The sequence below is a fragment of the Artemia sp. Qi Xiang Cuo genome, chromosome 2, assembly GCF_049724085.1.
Source record: "Artemia sp. Qi Xiang Cuo chromosome 2, ASM4972408v1, whole genome shotgun sequence".
Lineage (NCBI taxonomy): Eukaryota > Metazoa > Arthropoda > Branchiopoda > Anostraca > Artemiidae > Artemia > Artemia sp. Qi Xiang Cuo.
In genome coordinates, this window is record NC_142795.1 from 9,266,926 (window position 1) to 9,289,704 (window position 22,779).

General features: G+C 33.5%; 1 protein-coding gene and 1 long non-coding RNA gene across 2 annotated transcripts; both read left to right on the top strand.

The window, feature by feature from the left end:
• Positions 1-522: 522 nt before the first annotated feature.
• On the top strand, positions 523-19,486 carry LOC148954885 (uncharacterized). Its single transcript, XR_016143397.1, has 6 exons — positions 523-5,295; positions 9,356-9,464; positions 11,737-12,071; positions 14,074-14,265; positions 17,042-17,236; positions 19,475-19,486. It is a non-coding gene; the product is annotated as an uncharacterized LOC148954885 (long non-coding RNA).
• Positions 19,487-19,611: 125 nt separating this feature from the next.
• Positions 19,612-22,724, top strand: LOC148954886 (uncharacterized). The gene is made up of 2 exons (XM_089107975.1): positions 19,612-19,871; positions 22,479-22,724. Exons 1-2 carry the CDS (start codon positions 19,679-19,681, stop codon positions 22,607-22,609), a joined length of 324 nt encoding a protein of 107 aa, XP_088964101.1. The 5' UTR covers positions 19,612-19,678; the 3' UTR covers positions 22,610-22,724.
• Positions 22,725-22,779: the final 55 nt, after the last annotated feature.

The window sequence follows — 22,779 nt, forward strand, 5'->3', positions numbered from 1 at the left end:
TTCTCAAGCTTTTACGCTATCAAATTTTAACCCTTTTCAACGCATCGAATTTACCACCATTGAATGCTAACGTTTAAACTGTCGAAATGAATTACTTCTTTTTAATAAGAGACGAGTCTGATTAAATTATTAATGATTGCTTTAATCACTACCGAATGGTTAATCTTATTACTTAATCGAATTTATTATTGATAATATTGCGACTAAAAACTTAAGTTCTTACTCCAAAGCGAGAATTGACTCGCGAGGCGGTTCCAGTTACCCCATGCGGAGCTTCTGTCCCCCTCCTTTGTGCGCCTATGAAGTTCCTCTCCATTATAGAATATATTGTTTGAAGTCTCCTGTCAGTTCTAGTCCAGTTTCCTAATCTCAATTTGACTAAATTGTAGTCAATTTGACTAAATTTTTTAGTCAATTTGACTTAAATTTTAGTCAATTTGACTAAATTGACTAAAAAAATTGTAGTTAGATCCTTGTTTCTAAAAAGAAACAAAATAACCATAAATTTCCCTCTTTTTCAGGCAAATTAAAAAAAGTGAAGACTTTATCAAGGAATATATAAATGCAGATAGTGATGTAGTTGTCTGGATGAACAACCGTTCAACTTATTCAATTTGTGATTGATAATTTTTTCACTAAGTGTTTTTTATTTAATATCAAGGCAGATGACAGCAGTGCTGTCCAACTTCTTTTTTATACTTGTAATTCTTACTCAGTAGGACTTGATAAATAAACGAACCAAAAATTTATAAAAAGAGAACTTGTTGGATTTAAGTTTACCCCATATTGATCAGGTTCAGGGTTGCCATTGGCCAACAGAAAAAAGGTGAAATATCAAAAGTTCACTAAACTAGGTGAAAAAGAAAACGAAAAAGTACTAATTTATCATATTCTCTTTTTTTCAAAGGCATCTAGCTGATTTGCAACTTTCCGGACGTGTGAAAAAATATTTAATTTTCATTGTCTCAAGAACATCTAAAACTAAGAAAAAGTCTACTTGGACAACAGTTTTTTTTTGCAAAAGCTCAGCATAAATCGATACATCAAAATCGCCACTGAGTGAGGGGGTATAAATCACTAGGGTGGCAACCCTGATCATTTTGATTTAGTTTGTGTATTTTATTTATATTTGCTTCGTGCTATTGAAAACATCTTATTGTTCAAATCTGGATAAATAATGCCCAAAATCTGGTATCTAATATATGAAAGTCCAATTGAATTAAACGCTTAAAATATAACCTAGCCTAAATATATTTTGAAAGAGTAAAACTTGTACAATCTGCTTTTAGAAACTATATAAAGATATCTGTATAAATGAATAAAACTCGGCATTCTTTATCCCGTAGGATGAAATGTAACCAGAAATAAAAGTGTTTGTTTATACTTATTTGCCATAATTTCTTCGGTTGGGTTGAGCTGCGTTTTAATTTAGCGTTGGCAGGCCTGGCAGAAAGCTAATCAACCAATTAAAGGAAAAGGATTTTAATCTTTCAATCTAAATTATTCTTCTCGATTTTGCTGTTGGTTTATTTGCTTTAGGTCTTTGTAACTGCGAATTAGAACAACAGTTGTACCCTAAATTAGGTAATCATCTAATTCTCGTGGAAACGAGCACTCAAGTGAGAATTCAAGTAATTTTTATTATATAAAGAAAGACATTGACAAGAAATGAAAATTTCGACTTGTCGCACTTGTCAACTCACAAAGCGTGAAACGTAGAGGAAAAAGAAAGTTAGGACAGCCAAATTAAACAGAAAATTTAGTGATGATCGTCTGCTCTACATTGGAAACGTGTGTATTTCGTTTGTAATGACAGGCTGCGAGATTATCTTTAAACCCATAATGGTTGTAATCAAGTGAAAAATAAGACCAGAGACTTTAAATGTTGTGAAGCGAAAATTAAGAAAACAGGTCTTCTTTTTTTATGGAAAAATATTGGAAAAGCACGTTTCTATTACATAAAAAATTTTGACTGTTATTGCTTTATAAACATTAAAATTTATTCTTGCTCATCATCTTGTCTGCTTTGTTCAGTCTGTCTGGGTCGCGTCTAGATTTTGGAGTTGTTCTAATGGGTCAATGTTCCAGTTTTCTTCGAGAGCTGGGGATTCTTGGTTCTTTATGTTTCTTCCGACTATAATTATTTTTTTTGGTAATTGATAATTTGCCTTTTAAGAGCTTAACTGTTGGTTGATTTTTATACTCAGTGTTTGCTATTTATATTGGTAATGCGTGACAGTTTAAAACCTGAGTGATGGGCGATGAATTTTCACGAGTGTTAAACTGCCCTAGGGGTAATTTTAACAACCTAAGCTTTAGTGGTCACCGACACCTTACAGGGTTGTTAGGAGCAATTTCAGGGTTTCAAATTAAAGCATCTTAACATTTTTAGATATTTATATTTTCGGGATAAATGCAACCTGTTTGGTTTATTTTTCTTTTTAAATCCCCTAGCCAAAAGTTTAAAAAGAATTTTAGAGTCTGTGGAATGTATTTGTAACTTCAAATAGAATCCTGTAGAGGTGCTATAAGCCCTTCATGCTAGTGCAAGGAGTACCTTTGTGGTTTAAAATGGTATCAATAGAAACAGGTGTCTTCTGTTTCTTTATGAAAAATGGTCCTTAAACGCTTAAAAAAAAGTTGAAAATGTTGAGAGAAACTTCACATGTTTTTCAAAACTTGAAAAAAGGCTCTGCCAGAATATAGCTTTAAAGCATGTTTTATGGGGAAATTCACTCATTTTGTCCCTTTAAACAAAGTTGGTTTAGCCAGTCGAGGGAGTAAAAAATGTCGAATGCTATTATTTTTTTCGAAATCTTTTTGGGGAAAATTGCACGCAGCTTGTAGTTGTAAGAAGTCAGTGGGCTATAACAGATTTGACTTAAAACAGTTCGAACTCCGGTGACCCGCCCCCTTTCTGTATACGTACCTACCTACGGCTGTAACTTGGACCGAAAGGACAATGTATTTAAATCATTGGATACATTTGTTTCAAATATATTTGTTCATCGAGCCAGAATTAAGATATACTTAGACCTTTTAGTAGTTTTGAACGAATTTTTCGAAAAAAAAAAATCCAACATAAAATTTGTCTATTTTCTTTTCATTTACAATTGTCTGAAAATATCCAGAGGTCTTTCTCAAAATATACTTCCTTCCTTTTATTATCTACATCCTGAGCTTGGTCTTATTTTGCTTCAAGGGAAAAGTCCAGTATCCTGGGATACATTTATTTGGTCGGAAATGAAGCTGTTCGATTTTTAGCATAAATCCTGCTGATTTTTCTATTTGAAATATTATCCAACAGACTGGTCTTATCTTCGGCCTAATGCTGAGTAGGAAGAAGACGAAATTTTAGTGCCTATTTGTCTTATTTCTAACAGATGTTTCTGTTACGATAAGCAGTTACTACCTATGATCCTCATTTTTCATTTCAAAATGGTCGTCTTTAATTAGTCATAAAATCTAAAATAGCTTCAATAAGCAATCTGAGGTTCTAAGTAAAACGCCATTCATAAATGGTGCTATTGAAGCTTAATGAACGAAAAGAGGAAGTTACACCCGAAAATGAAGAAGAAAAAAGGTCAAAAGCCTATAAAGAAAATGCCACCTCAATTAAAAGTCATTGCGGAACCAGATAAAACAAGGTAAAGTACTTAGGTAAACGTAGTCTTTCTAATATTAAGCATTTCCTTTCAACATTTAACTGTCTGTTTGTCATTTCTAAAAATATCTTTGGATGCCTATAAAAGAGATATTGTTGGTATTTATATCAGCCACGTTTCGTTCAATGTAATTCTTAATTTGACCATTTCAAAATGAATAACTTATTACAAAGTCTTCTTACAAAAATAATTTGGTTTTATATTTTCTACTTTTTTAAACTAATTTTTGTGTATACCAAGTCATTAAATGATATTCTATTTTCAGTATATGTCTAGATTTTTTAACCCTTAATTAATATGATAAATATATCATCATTAAAATTTCTTAGTATCCACCATGGAATTCTGTCTCTTTCTGTTCTTTCTCTTGTGTTTTGCTTGTGTATTTTAAATTTTTCCTTCCTTAGATTGAAGAAAAATTCAAAATCAGACTAAATGACTGAAATTGAAATTCACATATATCTTCTATGTATATTTTCTGTTTTCGCTACTATTTTGTCAAAAACCGGAGTAGATACAGAGATCGTCAGAATACCTTAACATCCTACAATTTGATGTTTCAGGGATCCATCTTGGGAGGGGTGGGGTCTCACTCCTCTATGATATGCCTGAATTTGAATAAACCTAACATTTATGCATGAATTAGCGAATCCTAGTAAAATAATTCTCTCCTAACTCGAATAATTTAATCATCTCTATCAAACACTTTTTCGGGTGTTATTTATTTTAGTCTATGGTTACCAAACTATGTACTGTGCCAAATCTGGCGTAAAATATGCTCTATCAATTTTATCCGGCTTAGTAATTGATTTTTGTTTAATCGCGGGTTAAATTTTGATCGCATTTATTTATTTATCTGATAATTGGGATAAAGAACAATGACCAGTTAGCAACCATGTTTATATCAAAATTGTTTAGCTCGTTTCAGGTTCATCGTAATATTGGGATATTGGACGGACTCCATATAAATTCGTAAGACCCAAAAAGATAACACGATTATGGAAATTCAAATAAAGCATAGTAAATTCTGCTAGTTTGGATATGAATTTCGGAATGAAATGAGATTAACGTTGGGTCTGTTATCTAAACACTTCAAGTGTTGCTTATATTATCCCAAAAAATAACTCGGAAATAAACTGGTAAGTGTTAAAAATTTATAAATCATATTTTGTTTAAAAAAATTTTACCCGTTCATACCATTTGAATCTTAAGAAAGATTGTCATATCTAGAAAAGGCTTTAATGATGATTTTAAAAAAATTGAGCATGTAAAAATAATAATTTTAAATGTTCTGTAAATCTAACTTAAACTTAGCACGCTTGTTACTTAAATTTCTGGATTCTGCAAATTGGATTTATTTATGTATCTCAATTTGTTGATTCACCTTAAATAAAGCAAAATTTACCCAAGTTTTAAATTCACTTAAATTTATTGCTTCTCAAATGAAAAAGAAGTTTGAAAAATAGTTTAACTCAAGTAGCATTAAGAAAAGGACAAATTATAATGTTTTTTTTTAAACTTGTTTTTCTTTTCTTTTTTAGCCTTGATAATTGTCGCAGCAGCTTAGTGTCTGTTAGCAAACCATTGACGAAATTCATAACTTGGTCTCAAGATGCTTATGAGCGACAAGGTACTGATTTACTCCATTTTGTTTTCTATAGACTAATTGACTGAATCGATTTTAATCTTGGTCTCAAGATGCTTATGAGCGACAAGGTACTGATTTACTCCATTTTGTTAAATATAGACTAATTGACTGAATCGATTGTAATCGATTATGAATTATTGATTGATTAAATATGGATTAAAATTTGTTAAATAAGAAAGGCTTAATAGGAAAGATTTAATGCTTGACAGGATAAATCCTTGTATCTCGCTTGTTTACTTCAATGGGCTCATCCCCCAGTCATGATGTTCGTTGACTCCCCTAAGAATTAGAACCTGGGGAGTGTGCTTCGTGAAAGGAGACAAATTTTTCTTTTATGTGTTTCTCAAAACAAAATAAGTTTTATTTGTTTTGCTTATTGAGTTAAGTCATTAGAGTATTAGACTTCTTGGTGCGTGCGACGTCATTCACGTGAAAATATTTCGCAAAGATTTGTTAGGCTGTTCAGATCTTTTTTCCACCAGAGAAGGAACAATTTTCTCTTTACGAGCAATCTTAATAAACGAACAATAATCGCCGAACAAAGCTCAGGGCCCTGCTAAACAAATTATAATTGTAATTTTCAAACTGGAATGTCATTTTCTGAAGCTCTGAATCACCTGATTTGTCAACAAACAAATTGCGTTCTGAAACTTTTAATTATGCCCAAGGCTTTCAACTTTTATGGGTCTCTAATATTTATGAAAAATATTAAGGGACAGGAAGACGGAAATGATTGTTTCCAAAGTTGTAGCCTTGAGCATTTTTTTTCTCACCGGAAATTGGTAGCATGCCGATTTTTCGGAAATAATTTGTGCCGTTTCATGTCAGTGTCTTGCTTTTTTTGAAAGAATTACTATTTTTTATGGCTAGATTTTTTTAGATGCCACGGCTCTTTCATAAATAATTTCCTGTTTAAACCGAATATTAATAGCCTCATAATATTTCCTCTGAGATAGCTTTATGCTGTTTGACATTTTTGAGGAGTACCCAAGAAACTTCCACACAGGCACTGCTTATCAGGAATCTTCCACCCTGTCTTAACAAATCCGAGTTTGCATATGCATACTCTGAATGAAAAATATTTTACCATGCTATCAACTAATGTGAAAGAATAAATTGTTTCAATCAAGTCAGGTTATTTTTAATCTTGTTTTTATTCTTTTCAATCTGATCATTTTCAACCATTTTTTTATGATGGTTAAATGCAGAAATGAACAATTCCATTGATCATTCTTCGTTTTTAAAATCATAGAAAATAAACACGGGATAAAATAACAAAACTTGTCTTTATATATTGCATAGAAAAATTCATTGCGACCATGTAGAAAATAAGTTGAAAGCTGTTCACCACTACTCATCAAATCTTCTGTGCTACCGGAATCATTTGGGCTTCAAACCACTTACCTTAAGAAAGCCATACACAACTGCTATTGAATTTGATGCTATGGAATTTACCTTGAGATTGTAATTTACAAAAGTTTCTTACTGATTATATAGATATTTTCAAATTGTAGTGGTTTCACTTAATTAAATAGTCTTGAATTTTAACATGTTGTAAAATGAACCTGTTTTTTTTTTTTTTTTAATTTATGACAATAGTTCGTTCCGCATGTGATTGTCTGTCTTAAAGTCTTAAGTGACCTTGAATGACAAGTATTTGATTGTTAACCTTAAGAAAGAGAAAAGAAATGTGTTATAAATTACGGGGTTTTTCTGATTCCGGTATCTCTAATATTAATTATGTTTGGTATAATGAAGAGGCCTAGGACTAGTACATTTGAATGAAACAGGACTTCTCGACGTGATTGATCTTTTCAGGGCATTATTATCTTTTCGTACCTCCATTAAGTTTTAGTGAAATATGCCTGTTTCTTGTTAATTTAGTTCTCTGTACTGTTTTGTTTTTCCGCATTACTTTAAAATGCAAATGGACTTCATGACTACAACTTGGTTCTGATGACAGAACCAACACACACAACAGGGCAGAAATGGTTGACCTCTACGTTGGTTAATCCCGATTCAAGGATCACAATATGCTGAGGGATGATCGTTAAACTATTACTTAATCTTCAAGGGAACAACCGATTGTTAAGCATTGATTGCCACCTCGGTAGTCAGACTTCGTCATTTGTTCGTGGCGGCTTGGTAAGAGACCTGATATGGGTGCTAGATAAATCTGTCAACTCAGCTTGTCATAAAAATTTTCTACAGGCAGTTGTTCTCAAATCTAAACAATCTTCTGTACAGCTTTAGACAAATGACAGGGTTTGCATCTATGTGTCAGTATGGAAATCACGTCGCTTTTGAAGAGTCGCAGCTTAAGCTTCTTTTAAATGCTATTTGATTGAAGGAATGATGCACCTACCTATGTTATTCGAAGCATGATGTCTCTGTTGCAACTGCTGCTTTGAGTTAGTCTACCTTTCAGCTATTTGACTTTGCTGACTTTCTCAATTTCTCTTTCTCAAGTTTAAAACCTGCTATAAGCGAAGTGGTAACGCCATTTGAGATTAGCTTGGTCTTGCCCACATTGAACTGCAGTCCTGTTTGGGAGGCCTTTGAAGCTGGCTAAACAAAGTATCTTCGCTGAAATGATCATCAAAAAGCTATGTCAACCATAGATCTCAGTGGTAAAATACTCTGAGGTTCAACTGGACGCTTTGCAAAACTTCTAAAATCACAAGATGGAGTTTGATCATGGCAAATAAGATTAGAAACAGGAAGGATACTTGCCTAACGCCAGACCAAACAGCAAATGAATCCGTCGGTCCGCTTTCAGTCTATACTCATGCAACTGTGCCCTATCGAGGCCTTTTGATTTTTTTTCTAAATACCTACACATATATCTCCTTGAAAGACGGAATAGGAAGTATTCACAAAGTCTGCGAAAACCAAAATTATCTATACCTGCCATCAATATCATTCTTCAAGCGGTGTCCACAAGATGAAGATTATGTTAACGGGGTCGATTTGATTGAGAACTATATTGCTCGTCTCTAAGCATAGTCTACTTATCTTTTAATTCATCAATTACTCGACAGAGAAACTTACTTCTAATCGTCTGAAGTGTTTCTTTTCTTCAGCTATCGTACACTGCTCTCATCCTTTTCTTGATAAGTTTGACGACCTTACCATTGTTGCAGCGCTCCAGCATCTACCATATTTAGCTAAAACTGGTGAGATGCCCTCATCACTAGTTGCTTAACTCGCTAATTGCTAGGAGGTTTAACTCAATATTGCCATGCAACAATGAAGAAAGTAATCAAGGCTTTGGGGAATTTCGGAAGCACAGACACAAAATGGCCAAACATCCTTTTTTCACCAAAGAGAGCACCGATGATAGTAGCACAATACGGTCCAGTGTATTGTTGACGTCGAGTTAGGCTGAATATTATGTTTCTCGTCTCGAATACAAATAACTGAGCACACGCTATGTACGCTGAATGCACCAGTTCGATCTCATCAGATTCGGGAAACAAGAAACAATGAACTACTGAGAATGAAAAGGTGGTACTGAAATTTATAAGCAAAACTATGACTGGAAGCACCAAGGATGTGAAAACACATCTGCTATACAAAAGCAGGAACGGATTCTGTTTTTCTTTTAGTGTTGTTTCTTGAAGGTTTTTTTTTTTTGAAAAGGGATTTGCTGATGGCTTTTGAAGGAGGACTGGCATCTGTTACTGTTTTGTGAGAACTTCTATTTTTACCAGCAAACTTATAATGCTTGGCACTCGATATGAAGCTCTTAAGTGATTTTAGTGGGGCATTTCTGGTGAGTAACCACAATTTTTTGTTAAGAACATTTTTCATTTGAAACATGTTCATTATAAAGATAATGTTAATTTTCTCGCAATTTTATACTGAGTGGGGAGAACAGCCTGTCTCTTTAGGGTAGTTCCAGTTCATTTTCATGATGAAAAACCCAGCTCTATGATCGATATATGATTATTACTATGTTCCAATTTCTGACACTTCAACAACATTCTGCTCTTTTGTTTTGCTGTGCTAAGTAAATTTTTAAACATTATTTTTCTTACAGAGCAAAGCTCCAGTATCTCGGTTTCTTGAAGAGGAGGTTTAACGTAAATCCTGCCAGAAGTTTCTTCCATAAAAGAGCCCCATCAAAATTTTCAAGGGGGGAGTCAGAGGTTAGTATTATCTACCAAGAATTTTTCAGCTATTTAATTCTGCTAATGTTAACCATAATCAAGTATTCTAATAGAAAAGGGACATAGCAGGCCCGTTCTTTTGCACTAAGATCTCACATCTTTCTGCAAAGTTTTCCGTTCTTTTAACTCATCTTTGTTCTAAGATCTTACAGCTCACTGATGTTAGCAAAAAGTATGAAAGTCGCCATATTTCTGCCATATAGAACAATGATGAGAGAACTTAGATGATATACTCATAATTGTTCTTAGACCGCTGATCAGAGCAGAATGATGAAAGACTTTTGCTAAAGAATGCTATAAGATGTAAGATCTTAGTGCTAAGATTTCACTTTTGAGCGTTCTTTGTCAAAAGATGCAAGATCTTAGCACTAAAATGAGAAAAAGAACGGCCCTAGTGTAATTCCATTTTCATTCAAGTGAGTTACAAAACAGCACACGAAGAGAAAAACGAATAAAAAATGAAAAAAAAAACTACTAAAGAGAATAAAAAAGCTTTTTTATACCCTCATGTATAGAAAATAATTGATCCATCAAAGCCTTACTCTCGAACCACGTTATAGTCAAAAGTGTCGATAAAGTAAGATTGCGCACAACTATGGGAGCAATAATCTGTCCTAGATGAGTTGACATTTCAAACTTAAGTGCGGTTTTTATTGTTTTTATGGTTGACCAATTAGGGTAAAGATTTATTATACTATTTTTTATTTTTTTTTTTAATTAGAAGAGATAGAAGTGTTGAAGAATAGTTTTCCTTTCTTAAAGCTGAATTCAACCTAAGACACAAAGGCATAGTATTATTATAAAATATATGTCCCTTTTTCCTTTTTAAATTGGATCTTCTTTTTTTACGATCTTGGTCATACTCCTGGTTTAAAGGGTTTTCTGGCTGTGGCATCCTTCAACCAATGCTCTACCAGGGATTGTAAATGGGGAAATAAGTTTCAACATTGTCCTTAAAAAGCCAAAAGTTTTGTTTGTTTCCTAAATGTTCAGGTCATTAAACCCCTATACTACGGGGGGGGGGGGGCAAATATTTAGTTATCCACATGCCTCGCCCTTAATTGCAAAAGGGATAGGAAATTCCCCGTCATTCTTTGAGGGTTCTCACTGCGTGATTGAAATCTGACCGAAATCGTTTGTACCCTGAACTCTGAAGAAGTTGCCTTCCCTAAAATATCATAGTTTCAACAATCGGTTTCAGTTTCGGATGATGGTCTGCCTTTTTTTTTCTGCCACAGAAACGAAATGGTGTGCGATTACGCTACATTTTTTAAAAACTGTTTGTTGGTGACTTGTGTAGCATTCAATTACAGCCTTCCAATTGCTGTAGGATGTACAAAAGTTACCTAAGCGCTGATGTTTGCCCTAGCTTATTGTTTTGGAGGACAACATAAGACAAAATCGATAAAAAGCACCGTCCTCAGAAGGAGAATAGGACAACCAGCTGAAACAAATGAGCCATCTAACGGAACTTCGACTTTTTTTGGATGCTGGAAAACTGTACGGAAAATCTGAAGTCCAAGGGATCTTAAGTAGACGAAGTTTGGGCGCTGTTTCGAGTGACAATGATAATTTGTGGACAAACTTGTTTTATTTTGTTTGGGGCCAAAGAAGACTGTAATCGAAGTGTGCTGTGAAGTGATCGTATCGAGTGGACCATGAATCAAGTTTAGAAGAATTAGCAATCGCTTGCTATTTAAACCTTTAGAAGGCATATGGACATTCTGTAGATGACTGCCTACGTCACCATAAGAAATATATACTCTTGTTCGCTTGGGTGCTAAAAATGGCGTTATACCACATCATGTTCATGTTTCTAATAAATCTTAACTATAGACTATTATCGCCCACTGGGGATGTAGCTCGTCTCTCTTTTTTCAGGGCTATCAAACGAGTATATTAATGCTTTGATACTTGACAAAAAATTTAGCTCTTTCATTGAAGCAAAAGCTCGAGGTATTAACTTTGCTTTGTCAGTTATATACAACATATCAAATAGCACTAGCGAACCTTTCCCAACGATAAAATGAAAATTTCTTAATCTAAAGCTGCGAAATCAAGGCAAAGAAATGAAAATATGAAACTAGGCTCTGTTCAAGTGAACAAACTCAATTCAAGACTAGAATGATGAACGTATAGTTATCCCTGTCATAAAATGCTGATGATTTTGTTAGCCTGATAAATTAATAATTAAAAACATTATTAGCAAGTATATGATGATTTATTTTAATGTGTTTTAATTACTTTTCAGCTAGCTGATCATAGCTCTACTCTTGCACTCCTATTACGATAACAAGTGCAAAGGAAAATGTGATGTATACCGCGGCCATATTGGTAATAGACGAGGACGGAAGGGAGATCTACGCAGAAAGTTATTGAAGAATTATTGATACGGAAAGAATTATTGATACGGAATTTGTAACTATCAGATTTGCCAAAGAAAATATGATATATTCATCAGCAATCCTGATAGGGAACAAATCAGGAGAAGTTTTTGCAAAAAAGAGGGATGTTAAATATGACTTAGAAAGTATAGCGAGGAAACGAATCGTATCGTAATCTCAAGGGGTATGGGTCTTCGTGTTGGTAAGTTTTTACTATTATTATAACTTCTTAACCCTGGACCCTTACCAGATATTATGATTTTTTGGTGGCGAGGGAGGGACTTGAACTTTGGAAACAATGTTTTTTTAATAGACAAAAGTGCTCTTCTTGGTAGACAATTAAACAAGCTCGGCCCTTTTTTTGCAATATGATGCCTTTTTGATACTACCAATTACTACTCTTTCCTTGCGAATCTTTTTGCTACTGATCAATCGTTCTATATAAAAAGTTACTTGACTCGATAATCTACAATGGTCTATGGCTGGCCACAATGATTCTCTGATCAGAATCAATTTAACATTTTTACGAACTCTTTTAGTTGACTAGTGTAATAGGCTTGCTTTTGAAATCGGTATTTAGCATTAATTTATTGATTATCTTGTAGATACTCCAAAGCAAATCACCGAATTTCTTCTTTTGAATCATCGCTTTTTTTGGTGATCCTTCACAAAGAATCAGCAAAAAAGTTGAACATCGGAATCTCAATAAAATAGATAGTAACGTTTCCAGGTTGACCTTCGTATTTTTTCTGTTTATATAGATAGTATTTGTCTTAAATTCTTGACGTAACCAGACTTGAAATAAGTACTTCGACAATCAAGATATTAATAAATCCTGACATATCCTGAATACTAGATAATATTGAAAAATCAGTTAAAAGTTGAAGATATCGAAAAACGTATCTTCTTTCCATTACCGGAAAGTCGAACAATGCGCTTGTAATTTTTCAACAGTTATCTATTTAGACTACCGTGTAGTTAAAAACAAACTGATTTCTTATTACTGAGGTCAAAAATATACAAATAATCTTGAAATATCTATTGCTTTCTGCTAGTCGCTGTCATTTTATTAAAACATATTCTCCCAGAGGATATTTCAAAATGATCAACATAGGTTAGTTGTGGTGTAGCCCAAAGAGTAGGAACTGGCATTAGTGTCGACAACAGACGATTAATGCCTTCTAGCATTTGGTGACTTGGCCTTTTTTGCCTGTTCTATAGTATGAATAATTAATTCAATTAGTGTAATTAGTAAAATTAGGGTAGTAATAAGGGTCTGATCTCACTTCCTGACAAAAAAAGTATTACAGCTTGAAAAAGGGCCAAACGCTAGATGGTGCTGATAGTCTGTTTTGTCGACTATACCACCATTTTCCATTCAACGGAAACTGGAATTACCCATACTCGTTCGTGTTGCCGACATTGCCGTGTCATTGCCTGCGTCCTATATAAAAGTAACTAGTACCCTGTTACGTCCGTCGAACACCAAGCTCTTCAGGGTGCTTCACAAGGTGCTTATGAAGCCCTTCATCTTAGTGAGGTGCTTGATTATTAAGAAATATTTTATGCAAAGTTTTGTCATTTAATACTAAAAATTTGCGATTTCTAAATATAAGGTTGAAGACTTGTTAAAAAACAATTACTAGAAATAGAGGCAATGTTTATACAGGTATATTTAGATGCTGCAAGGGAGACAAGAGGGACCGGCCAAGATTTTAGTAATTTAAGTAGTACATGCAAAATTGAAACCACATGCTTTGATTGCAACACAGTGTTTAATTACAGCTTAAATGTTGCAGCGAAAATGTAACTTATCTGCTGATCTCCGGTAAGATAAAAGAAAAGGAGATACAGGCTTTGGTTTGGGCTACAGCACATTGAAAGTAAAAAAAAAAATCAGAGATCTTTGTATGCTGTATAGGAGGCACGGGAAAAGAGGCTGATTTTGATTAGAAAACGCTGAGTATTGCAGACAAATTTGAAGCTATATGACTTACTAAATGTATTTTACAGCCTTTTTTCTCTTTACATTCGTTCAACAAAAAATAGTCTCTTCTGGCTCTTGTGTACTGATGAGAATGAGACACTGAATTTTTTGTGAAACAATGATTCACATTGGCTTAATCTTTTCTGATACTTTCAGTTTTATTAGCTGTTAGGCTCCTCTTTGATTTGACTATTCTCAGTGTTGTGTTTTTTTTAAGGCTAAGTTATGCCCACAATGATTCAAAACTGCTGTTGAAAAGGAGGAAGAAGGACCCTCGAATGTACTCATGTGGCGCCATGTGGTACTCATGTGGCGCCATGGAAGTGAGGAATCTTTTGTTTTGAGTCGTTAACAGATCAAATCCCGCTATTAGTTGGATTCGAGATGTCACATCATGACAAATTCTAGGGTAAGAATATTTGGTTTGTTTTTCTCTTTGGTCTTGTAATTAAAAGGGGAGTGAGGAAAGGATAAATTGATTGCCTAAATGGGATCGCCGGGAGCTAAAAAAAAATTATGGGTCTTGTGTCTAGTGATCAAAACAGTTTTAGCAATTTTTTTTCTTATGATTAGAAGCTGAAAACAATACTTACAAGTAAAATGCAAAAATACACTATCGGTCCTTACATGGAAATTCTGTAATTTGAAAGAACACGTATTTTTTCTGTTTGGAACTTAGATAAAAGGAATAAATTATACAATTATATTTGTGAAATGTCTCTTTTCTCCAATTTAAACAGTTTATGATAATACTAATAAATAAAAATCAGAATCAAGAATGCCATTGATACAAGGAAGAAAAAAATTCGAAAGAATATTAAGTGACGCAACAACAAAAATTATGTTGTAACGAATTCAATTTTAACCTGAACATGAGCGCTTTACACATAGTATAGAATTAACCCTTAATACATTTTCTTAATTTAGACCGTTTGTTCTAAGCCACTGAGAATTGGAGGGTGACAACCTTGATCAGATTGATAGTATAAGAGTGTGAAAAAAAATAGTTTCGTCATGAAAATATTTGTCTGATGTTATGTATATATGGTAATGATGAATTCCCTCTTACCAAACATAAATTTGCCATTCATTATGACTTAAAACTTCTCGACTAGCCGTCTAACTAGTTAGACGGCTAAGCAAGTCCTTTAGCCGTCTTCTCTTGCCACATTTAACGCCATCTGACAGAAATTACTATAGCTTAGAAATTACTAAAGCTTCTAACTGTATGATGGGTAAAGAAACATTATAGTAAACGGTTGGAGCAAATTATTTAATTCATATGTCATGTTATAAATTCATCTGTCATAGTAACATAACAAGTACTGTATAGAAGCCTGCTTAATGTTACATTAGCCCATGGTTATTGGTCAAGACTGTTAATAAAGGTTTCGTGTTTTATATTGTTCAAATACAAATAAAATAATAATAGAGCATCAATACAGTATATTCAAATACTTTGATTAATAATAAGAAATAGAAGTTTTAGTATATGTAAATGACATTGCAGTAATTTATTGTTGAAATGTTTTAAAAATAGAATATTCTGTTTCCCTTGACAAAATATAACTGCATCTGTCAGAAGACACTGTAGATAAAAGTTAAAACTAACTAACAGCTGACTAAAGAAACAGTATAGTAATCGATTATGCTAAGTTATATTGTAATGAGTAAGTACTAAATAGTACTTTGTGGTATAGCCTACTAGAAAGTGGTAACGGGTAAATTACCGTAATAATTGTTAATTGTATTGGTTTAAGTGGTAAAATAATTTTAAATTATAGTGTAATGAATTGTTTTTCATATATTTTAAATACATAACATGTCCTTGTACCTTTACAAAATATAAGAGTATCTTACAGTTTACAAAATATAAAATATTCTAAAAATTTAAAAATAATTAATAAATAAACGATAATTATACCTTAAGACTACCGATAAAAAATAACTTTTCCATCTCATTAGGCCTACGTCTAAAAAAGTAAACGGCAGTGTTGAAAGAACTTGGTATAAAAAGTTATTTCTTATAATTTTATTACAGATGTAAGAATAATTGTATCACTCTTTTATTAAAATTGAACTAGATTACATTATCAGGGGCATTCTATGACCTTCCTAAAACCAGGCTGGTCGTATCCATGGTACAACATTCTCACTGTTGTTTACCATTGTTATTACATAAAATGCAAACTAAAATGTACTGAAATAACTATCAAGACAAAAACCCATTTACTAGGTCAGAAAGTATGCTTATATGTTAAATTAAAAAAAACAACCAATTCCACCCCAACTGCAATCCTTGTACTTTATTACTTATAAAATAAAACGGATAAATAAAAAACTTTTATAAAAAATTATACAGGATTTTTATTTTTTTTTTTCTGTTTATGATAGATAATTTTTAATTTATAGATACTATAATGTTATTAGACGACAGTGATGATGACAAGAGAGATATAAATTCATAAAAAATAACAGAGAGTTCTGTTACACATGCAGTGACCGTCATCAGTATTAAAAAGGACTATTATCTGCGTTATGTTTCTAATTTAGAATAGAAATTTTACATAATTAAAAATTTATGAAGAAAGAACCAATCCCGCTCCCCACGCTAAGAAACTGAATAATCAAATGTAAAATGGTATCTCTACACGTTCTCCTCAAATTACTTAATATTACAACTGGAGTGGCATAGAAATTGGTTTTTTAATAATTTTTCCCAAGTTTATTATAGTTTAGTTATCTTAACGCTCTCAAATTACATTTTCTCTACTGTTATACACCTTTAATGCCTTATTAAGCCAAATGGTCACAATCCGAAGATATATAAGCACGGGTTTATATTTTTTGAGAAATGAAAGGAAACAAACTAATTAAAATGCTTTCCTTTTTTGCCTGTACAAAGAATGGTGAAGGGCAAGTATGTCCCCTCAGCAGCTGCTCTACCTGCCATTTAAAAATTGAGTAGATGGGGTTGTAAAACGGTTCTCTATTCCCCTAAAAGCCCTTGACGTTTAGAATGCTTGACGTTGGAAACTCTTGAACTTATTGGCCATCTTAGCGTTCAAAGTTTCATTCTATAATTTATTCTTTAGTTTTTATATTCTTTTCACTAGTCCAGTTTTCATTTTTCTGCTAGTCACATATTTTCACTATACCATTCTTTATAACGTTTGTCTTTGCAGAATGAGCCTCCCGTTCCACATCGTCTGCAAAGATCAAAGGGCAATGATAAAAATTTGGGTTCATCATGCTCCATTGGAAGCAGCGGATCGAGTTCTTCTTCTGTTCCGACAAAGACACACGTGAAAAGAGCTCAACGCAATGTTCTTTTACAACGTATTAGGACGTTGAGTAGAAAGAATGAGAAGAAACCGAAGGTAATTACTCAAACAGCGTGTATTTTAACTATATATATATATATATATACACATATATATATATATATATAATACATATATATATTTATATATATATATATATATATATATATATATATATATATAAATAAAATATATAAACGACACTTCGGCGTTACCAAGTGTCGTAACGCCGCCGGTGCGCCGCAGGCACGCTGCAGCCGGCAGAGGTGGCGGCGTTCGGTTGACTAAATTATTTTTACGGCAATTCTTTATTGCGTCAACTGCAAAGTCGGATCTTTCATTCTCGTGGGGTTTAGCATTTCGATTTTCTTGATTAGAAATCAAGCAGAGCTTGCACTATCCCTGAATTTTCGGGTATTTCCCCGACAATCTGCGTCACCCCGAAAAAAAATTCGGTTCCCCGAGTCCCCGAAAATCACGCAATCACGGTGCCACCCCTCGTGTTTTATCACCAGTGACTTTCCCTGCCAAATATTACTTTGTATACCATAATTCTTCACTGCTCTCTTGTTCATTAATTTTCGTCTCTTTTGTTACTTTGTATAAAAACCTGACAGATGCAATATACTATTGCTAATTTTGCAATATACACAGTTCTTCATATGTTGACAAAAAAAGTATTGTCTTTATGAAGTGAGTTTAAATCATTTCGAATGCAGTTTCCCAATCGCTATTTCTTACATCATTCGTAGTCAAGAATTTTATTTTCAATTTGAATAGAATTCACTACTATACAGTTTCAGCCTTTTGTTGGATTTTGAAATTGACAGCTGACAGATTGTTTCTGCAGCTGAATTGTAAGTTTGCAGTTTGTTTTTTTTTTGTTTTTTTTTGGTGTTTTTAGATAAGATTTTCTTAATGTTTAATACTCAATTATTGAGCACCTGATAGAAAATACAATCTTCTTTCTGGAACATTTCAATGGTAATATCAATGGTAACCTTGCAAGGCCCACTACAGGTAATTGATGTCCTGAAAGTGATTTAATCAGATTATTTTTAGTTTTTAGAGGTTCTATATTGATATGAGTAAATTAATAAAATAAGGCTTTCGAAATTACTTCTCTGAAACACAGTTAAAAAAGGAGTCTAACTCAACATAATAAATTAAAACATTATTAAAAAGAGGAAAAGGAATATTACTATTCGAAAAATTAAAAAAAAAAGTTTTATGAAGAGATTCTGAATCATGCAAAGCCAAAATATACTCTACCGTACTAATTGGCCCTTTTAGTTTCCCTGGTCTGTATTTTCAGCCTGAATAGCCTGTCAGACTATTTTAACAATTTCACAGTTATAAGTGTGATAATTATCTGCTTTACATATAACACATAAAACACTTATTCTCGTTTTTATACACATTTTATATACTTATCCAGTATGATCTTTCCCTATCTTACCCATTATAAAAAACCGGACCGAGGTGCGAGTGCTCCGGAGAATGTTTTTGCAGATAGAAACACAAGCGGCATCAGATCTTTTCACGGGTAGACAAGCCAGACGCGAAATAATCGGAAACAAGTAGAAACCCCCTATTACGAATTATGCATTTCTTAACCAGGCCCGATTTATAGACGCATCCACCCTGAGCCACAAATGACGACAGAAGTTTGAAGCGCTTTTGGGTCTCACAGAAAAGGAAAAACAGACAGTATTTTTGATATGCTTAATGGATAATGATATATAATGATGTTGTATATCAGGGTTGTTAATAACTGACGTTGAAGTACCGGCATTAGTTTTCTGGATTGGAATCAGATTAGCGCTTTGATGTCCATGAGTGCTTTCTTGAGAATTAATCGAGTTATAAAAATGTCCTCGTCTAGAGTAGCAAGATTGATTCGGACCTCAATTACCTCGGTAATTATAAGAAGACCAAAAATTCCTTGAATTTAGTCCTCTGAAAGTGACCCGAAGGGAGGGGGGTAGACATGAGCCAGTATTAGGAGGAATATAGCCCACACGACCTCTATGAAAGCTGGTCCTATTATTCAAAAACCGCCCTCGTCAAGGCTCATAAAGAGAACCTTGTATTCTTACGTTATCAGAGTTTGTGGACACCTCAAAACTGAACCTCTGATGTTGACACGTTTCGATATTAATAACGTGGGTCATATATCTTGAAAAAAAAATTTATCGCTTAATAAAATAGTCTAGAAACCCAATGTATAAAAAAACTAATAGATTATTATTAAATTCGATAACTATTTAGTTTATTTTAATTAAATAATTATAGATCATCTATTAATTATCACTTGTTAATGATTAAAATATTATAATAATAAAGAGAAAAGTGAGAGAGAACCAAGTGATTACAAAAGTAGTAAGACTTTAGTAACATTTAATTATAAAATAAAAAAATGAAATGTGTCCAATAGACACGTCTCATTACCCAATAGTGTACACATGTATTTTTTATGCACTTGTTGACTTGGCATGCATGATTTTTTCTTTTTTAGAAGAGGATGAGGTGCTTGGACTTGAATTACCTTCAGTTGCGAAGGAAACAATTCCACCCCCTTTACCTGAACCTGTGTATGAGCGTCCTTTGACAGATCCTACTTTAGAGCAACTCGTACCCACAACAGTTCCAATATCAGTTCCAGAGGGTACATCAGCGGGATCTCTTAAAGGTACATCAGCAGCATCATTACTTACATTATACATGCATCTGAGAAGCTTAAGCACAGCCATAACCCCCACTGACGACTTGTGTCAGTGTCACGCTATATAAATTAATATGTTCTTTCAAGTACAATTATATAACGAAACTCATGAGACGACATAGATCGTAAGTATATATAATTACAATTTGTTCCACTTTTCCTTTGTTGAACCATTAGGACATTTTATCTATAATCTTAAATAAATGTGACAGAATACGGATTCTAAAAAAATAAGATCAAATTGAGATTAATACTAAAATAAGCAGAACTATTATTAAGAATCTACCTATATAATTTATTATTTTTTATTTATTTATAATGATATTCATGGAAATACACTAAATAAATTAGAAGAATAAATATTCTGTGATTGGATAAGTTCATATATACTAAAATTAGAGTTTACTTGTAGAAATATGTAAGATCATCACACACTATACATCATCTTTACATTCTTTCGGGTTCGCCCCAATTGGACGGCAGCTCACACAGGGCGGGGGCGCTTTTTCTCTCTTTCCCTCCTCTCTCTCTCTCTCTCCAAAACACGTCGACCAGAGAAAACACATGATTATTAAATGTGAACATTATAAATAATAATAAACTTTATAATGTCCTTGTTTTTTTTTTCTTAAGACCTGTTTTATTTTCTTTTTTTGTGTGTAAAAAAAAAAGTAAATAATAAGGAAAAAACTTACAAATCAAAAGGACCAGACCTTGTTTTTAATATGATGGAGTGGGCCCAGGGTCATATCCAGAATGTGTGTTTGTGGGGGGGGGCAGAAAATATTTTAAAAACGCGTCAAAAATTAGCTTATATTCATTGGGGGGGGGGGTTTAAAGCCCGCTAGCTCCCTACCTCAGGAAACGGCCTTGGGGTTGCCACCTACCTTTGTTTTCACGCTATAGTTTATTTTGAGTACTGTTAAAATAGCTACACATTGTTCTAAGTAACCAACCCTTGTGTTTCAGGAGGTTTTTTTAAAGAATTTGGACAAAAGTCAACTTTAGACTAAATAGTGAGGTATTGAGGAGTGGACAACTCTCTTATGCATGTAATACTTTCTTTTCGTTTTGATTTTTAATTTGACATATGAATTTTCATTTTGGACTTTCAATTTTGCCTAAAAATTCTTGAATATTTCCCAAGTGTAAATTTTTTTCCTGATAAGTACACCCCTCCCCAGAAACTTCCCTATCTATTGAAAATTGCCCCCCCCTACCCCGTCGAACTGAAAAATTTTTGCTCACTTCCCATTAACGAGTATTATGCGTAAACAAAGGGCAAATTTTATAACTAGACATTTCCCCAGGGGCTTTAGGGGGGGATCTTATTATCACCACATGTCGGATGATTGAAATTCTCAGACGACCTGTTGGTCTCAAATGTTTTATATGCTCCCTGGCGATAAAAAAGGAGTTTTTTTGATACATTTTATAAAAGTGAGTTGCCGTACTAGTTTCTGTGTAAGGAGGAATTATCACCAGTACCCAAAGGACTAACGAATACTAAGTCTCCAGGTGCTTATAGGGTGGTAAATGAGTTTCTTAAATATGGTGGCTCTGAGGTTAGAAATAAGTTATTGAAGATTACGAATATTATTTTTGAAAAAGGGAAAGTACCTAACGATTTTAGGAAAACGTGAATTAATCCACTTTATAAAAAAGGTGATAAAAGTGAGTGTGGTAATTATCGAGGTATTAGTCTAGTCTCTGTAGGTAGCAAAATACTTAGTAATATGATGCTTTTTAGACTGAGAGATGCCGTAGACAAAGTTTTAAGAGAAGAGCAGTGCGGTTTTAGAAAAGGTAAATGTGTCGACCAAAGTTTCACTCTTAGGCTAATAAATGAGAAGTGCCTGAGTTTTCAAACACCTTTGGTTCTCAGTTTTATAGATTATGAGCAAGCGTTCGACTTTGTTGATAGAAGAGCTTTAGTAAAGGTTTTATCCTTGTACAGTATACCAGACAAATACATTAAAGTGATTAGTGTTATGTACGAGAATAACACTGCTGAGGTTAAGGTAGGAAATGAGGGTAGCAGCTGGTTTTGTATTAAATCAGGAGTTAAGCAGGGTTGTGTTCTATCCCCCTTTATATGGATTATTTTGATGGACTTTGTTTAAGGAGCACAGGAAAGGCAATGGGAGACCACGGAATCAAATGGGGAGGAAAGATAAATTTATTCAATTGTTTAAGTTTATCTTTTTTTCGGCTGTCTCTCCACTCAGATGGGTTGTTGATAAAATCGAAAACGTCGAAATATTATCGGCCTGGAAAACGAGCTATGCCTCTTAGTTTTATCAGAATCCTTGATTTACTTTTCTCGAACTTCTTTTTTCTTGTCAACCACTTTTTATTCTTTATTGCCCTTTTCTCGGCATGATTCATAGCTTCTTGACCTTTTACATAATACAAAATATAATAAAAAAAAAAAATACCTTTGAAAAGAAAAAGCTTATCTATTCTTTTGGTTGTGAGTCAGTTAGAGCACTTCTGTCCCATCTTCAGACCTGACCAGTTTATGTGATGGAATCAATTTCATCTCTTTTAAATATTTTTCTTTTTTTTCTGTAGACATATTGCTCAATGAAGAAGATGAAATGCAAAGCCTGGATGCATTTTCTTCTCCTGGTATTTTGCCTTATGACAAACAGTATCAGCATCATTCTCAACAGGAAGACTTTACTAAAAAGTCCTCCTATTGAGAATGATGCTGATACTGTTTGTACAACAAACTGGACAATGATGGACCAAAAACTTACATATCTCGATTCAGGACTCACCCCATGTCCTCCTCGAAGTCGTCAATTTGAGCTATGTAAAAAGACCTGTTCTCGAGTTGAAAATTTAAACAGTCACCAAAGAGTGCTTAAAG

Excerpts from the sequence above, each read along its gene's own strand:
- LOC148954886 (XM_089107975.1), top strand. The coding sequence starts at position 19,679 with ATGATTTTTTCTTTTTTAGAAGAGGATGAGGTGCTTGGACTTGAATTA. Across the intron at positions 19,872-22,478 it reads ATCAGCGGGATCTCTTAAAG|ACATATTGCTCAATGAAGAA; the intron begins GTACATCAGCAG and ends TTTTTTCTGTAG.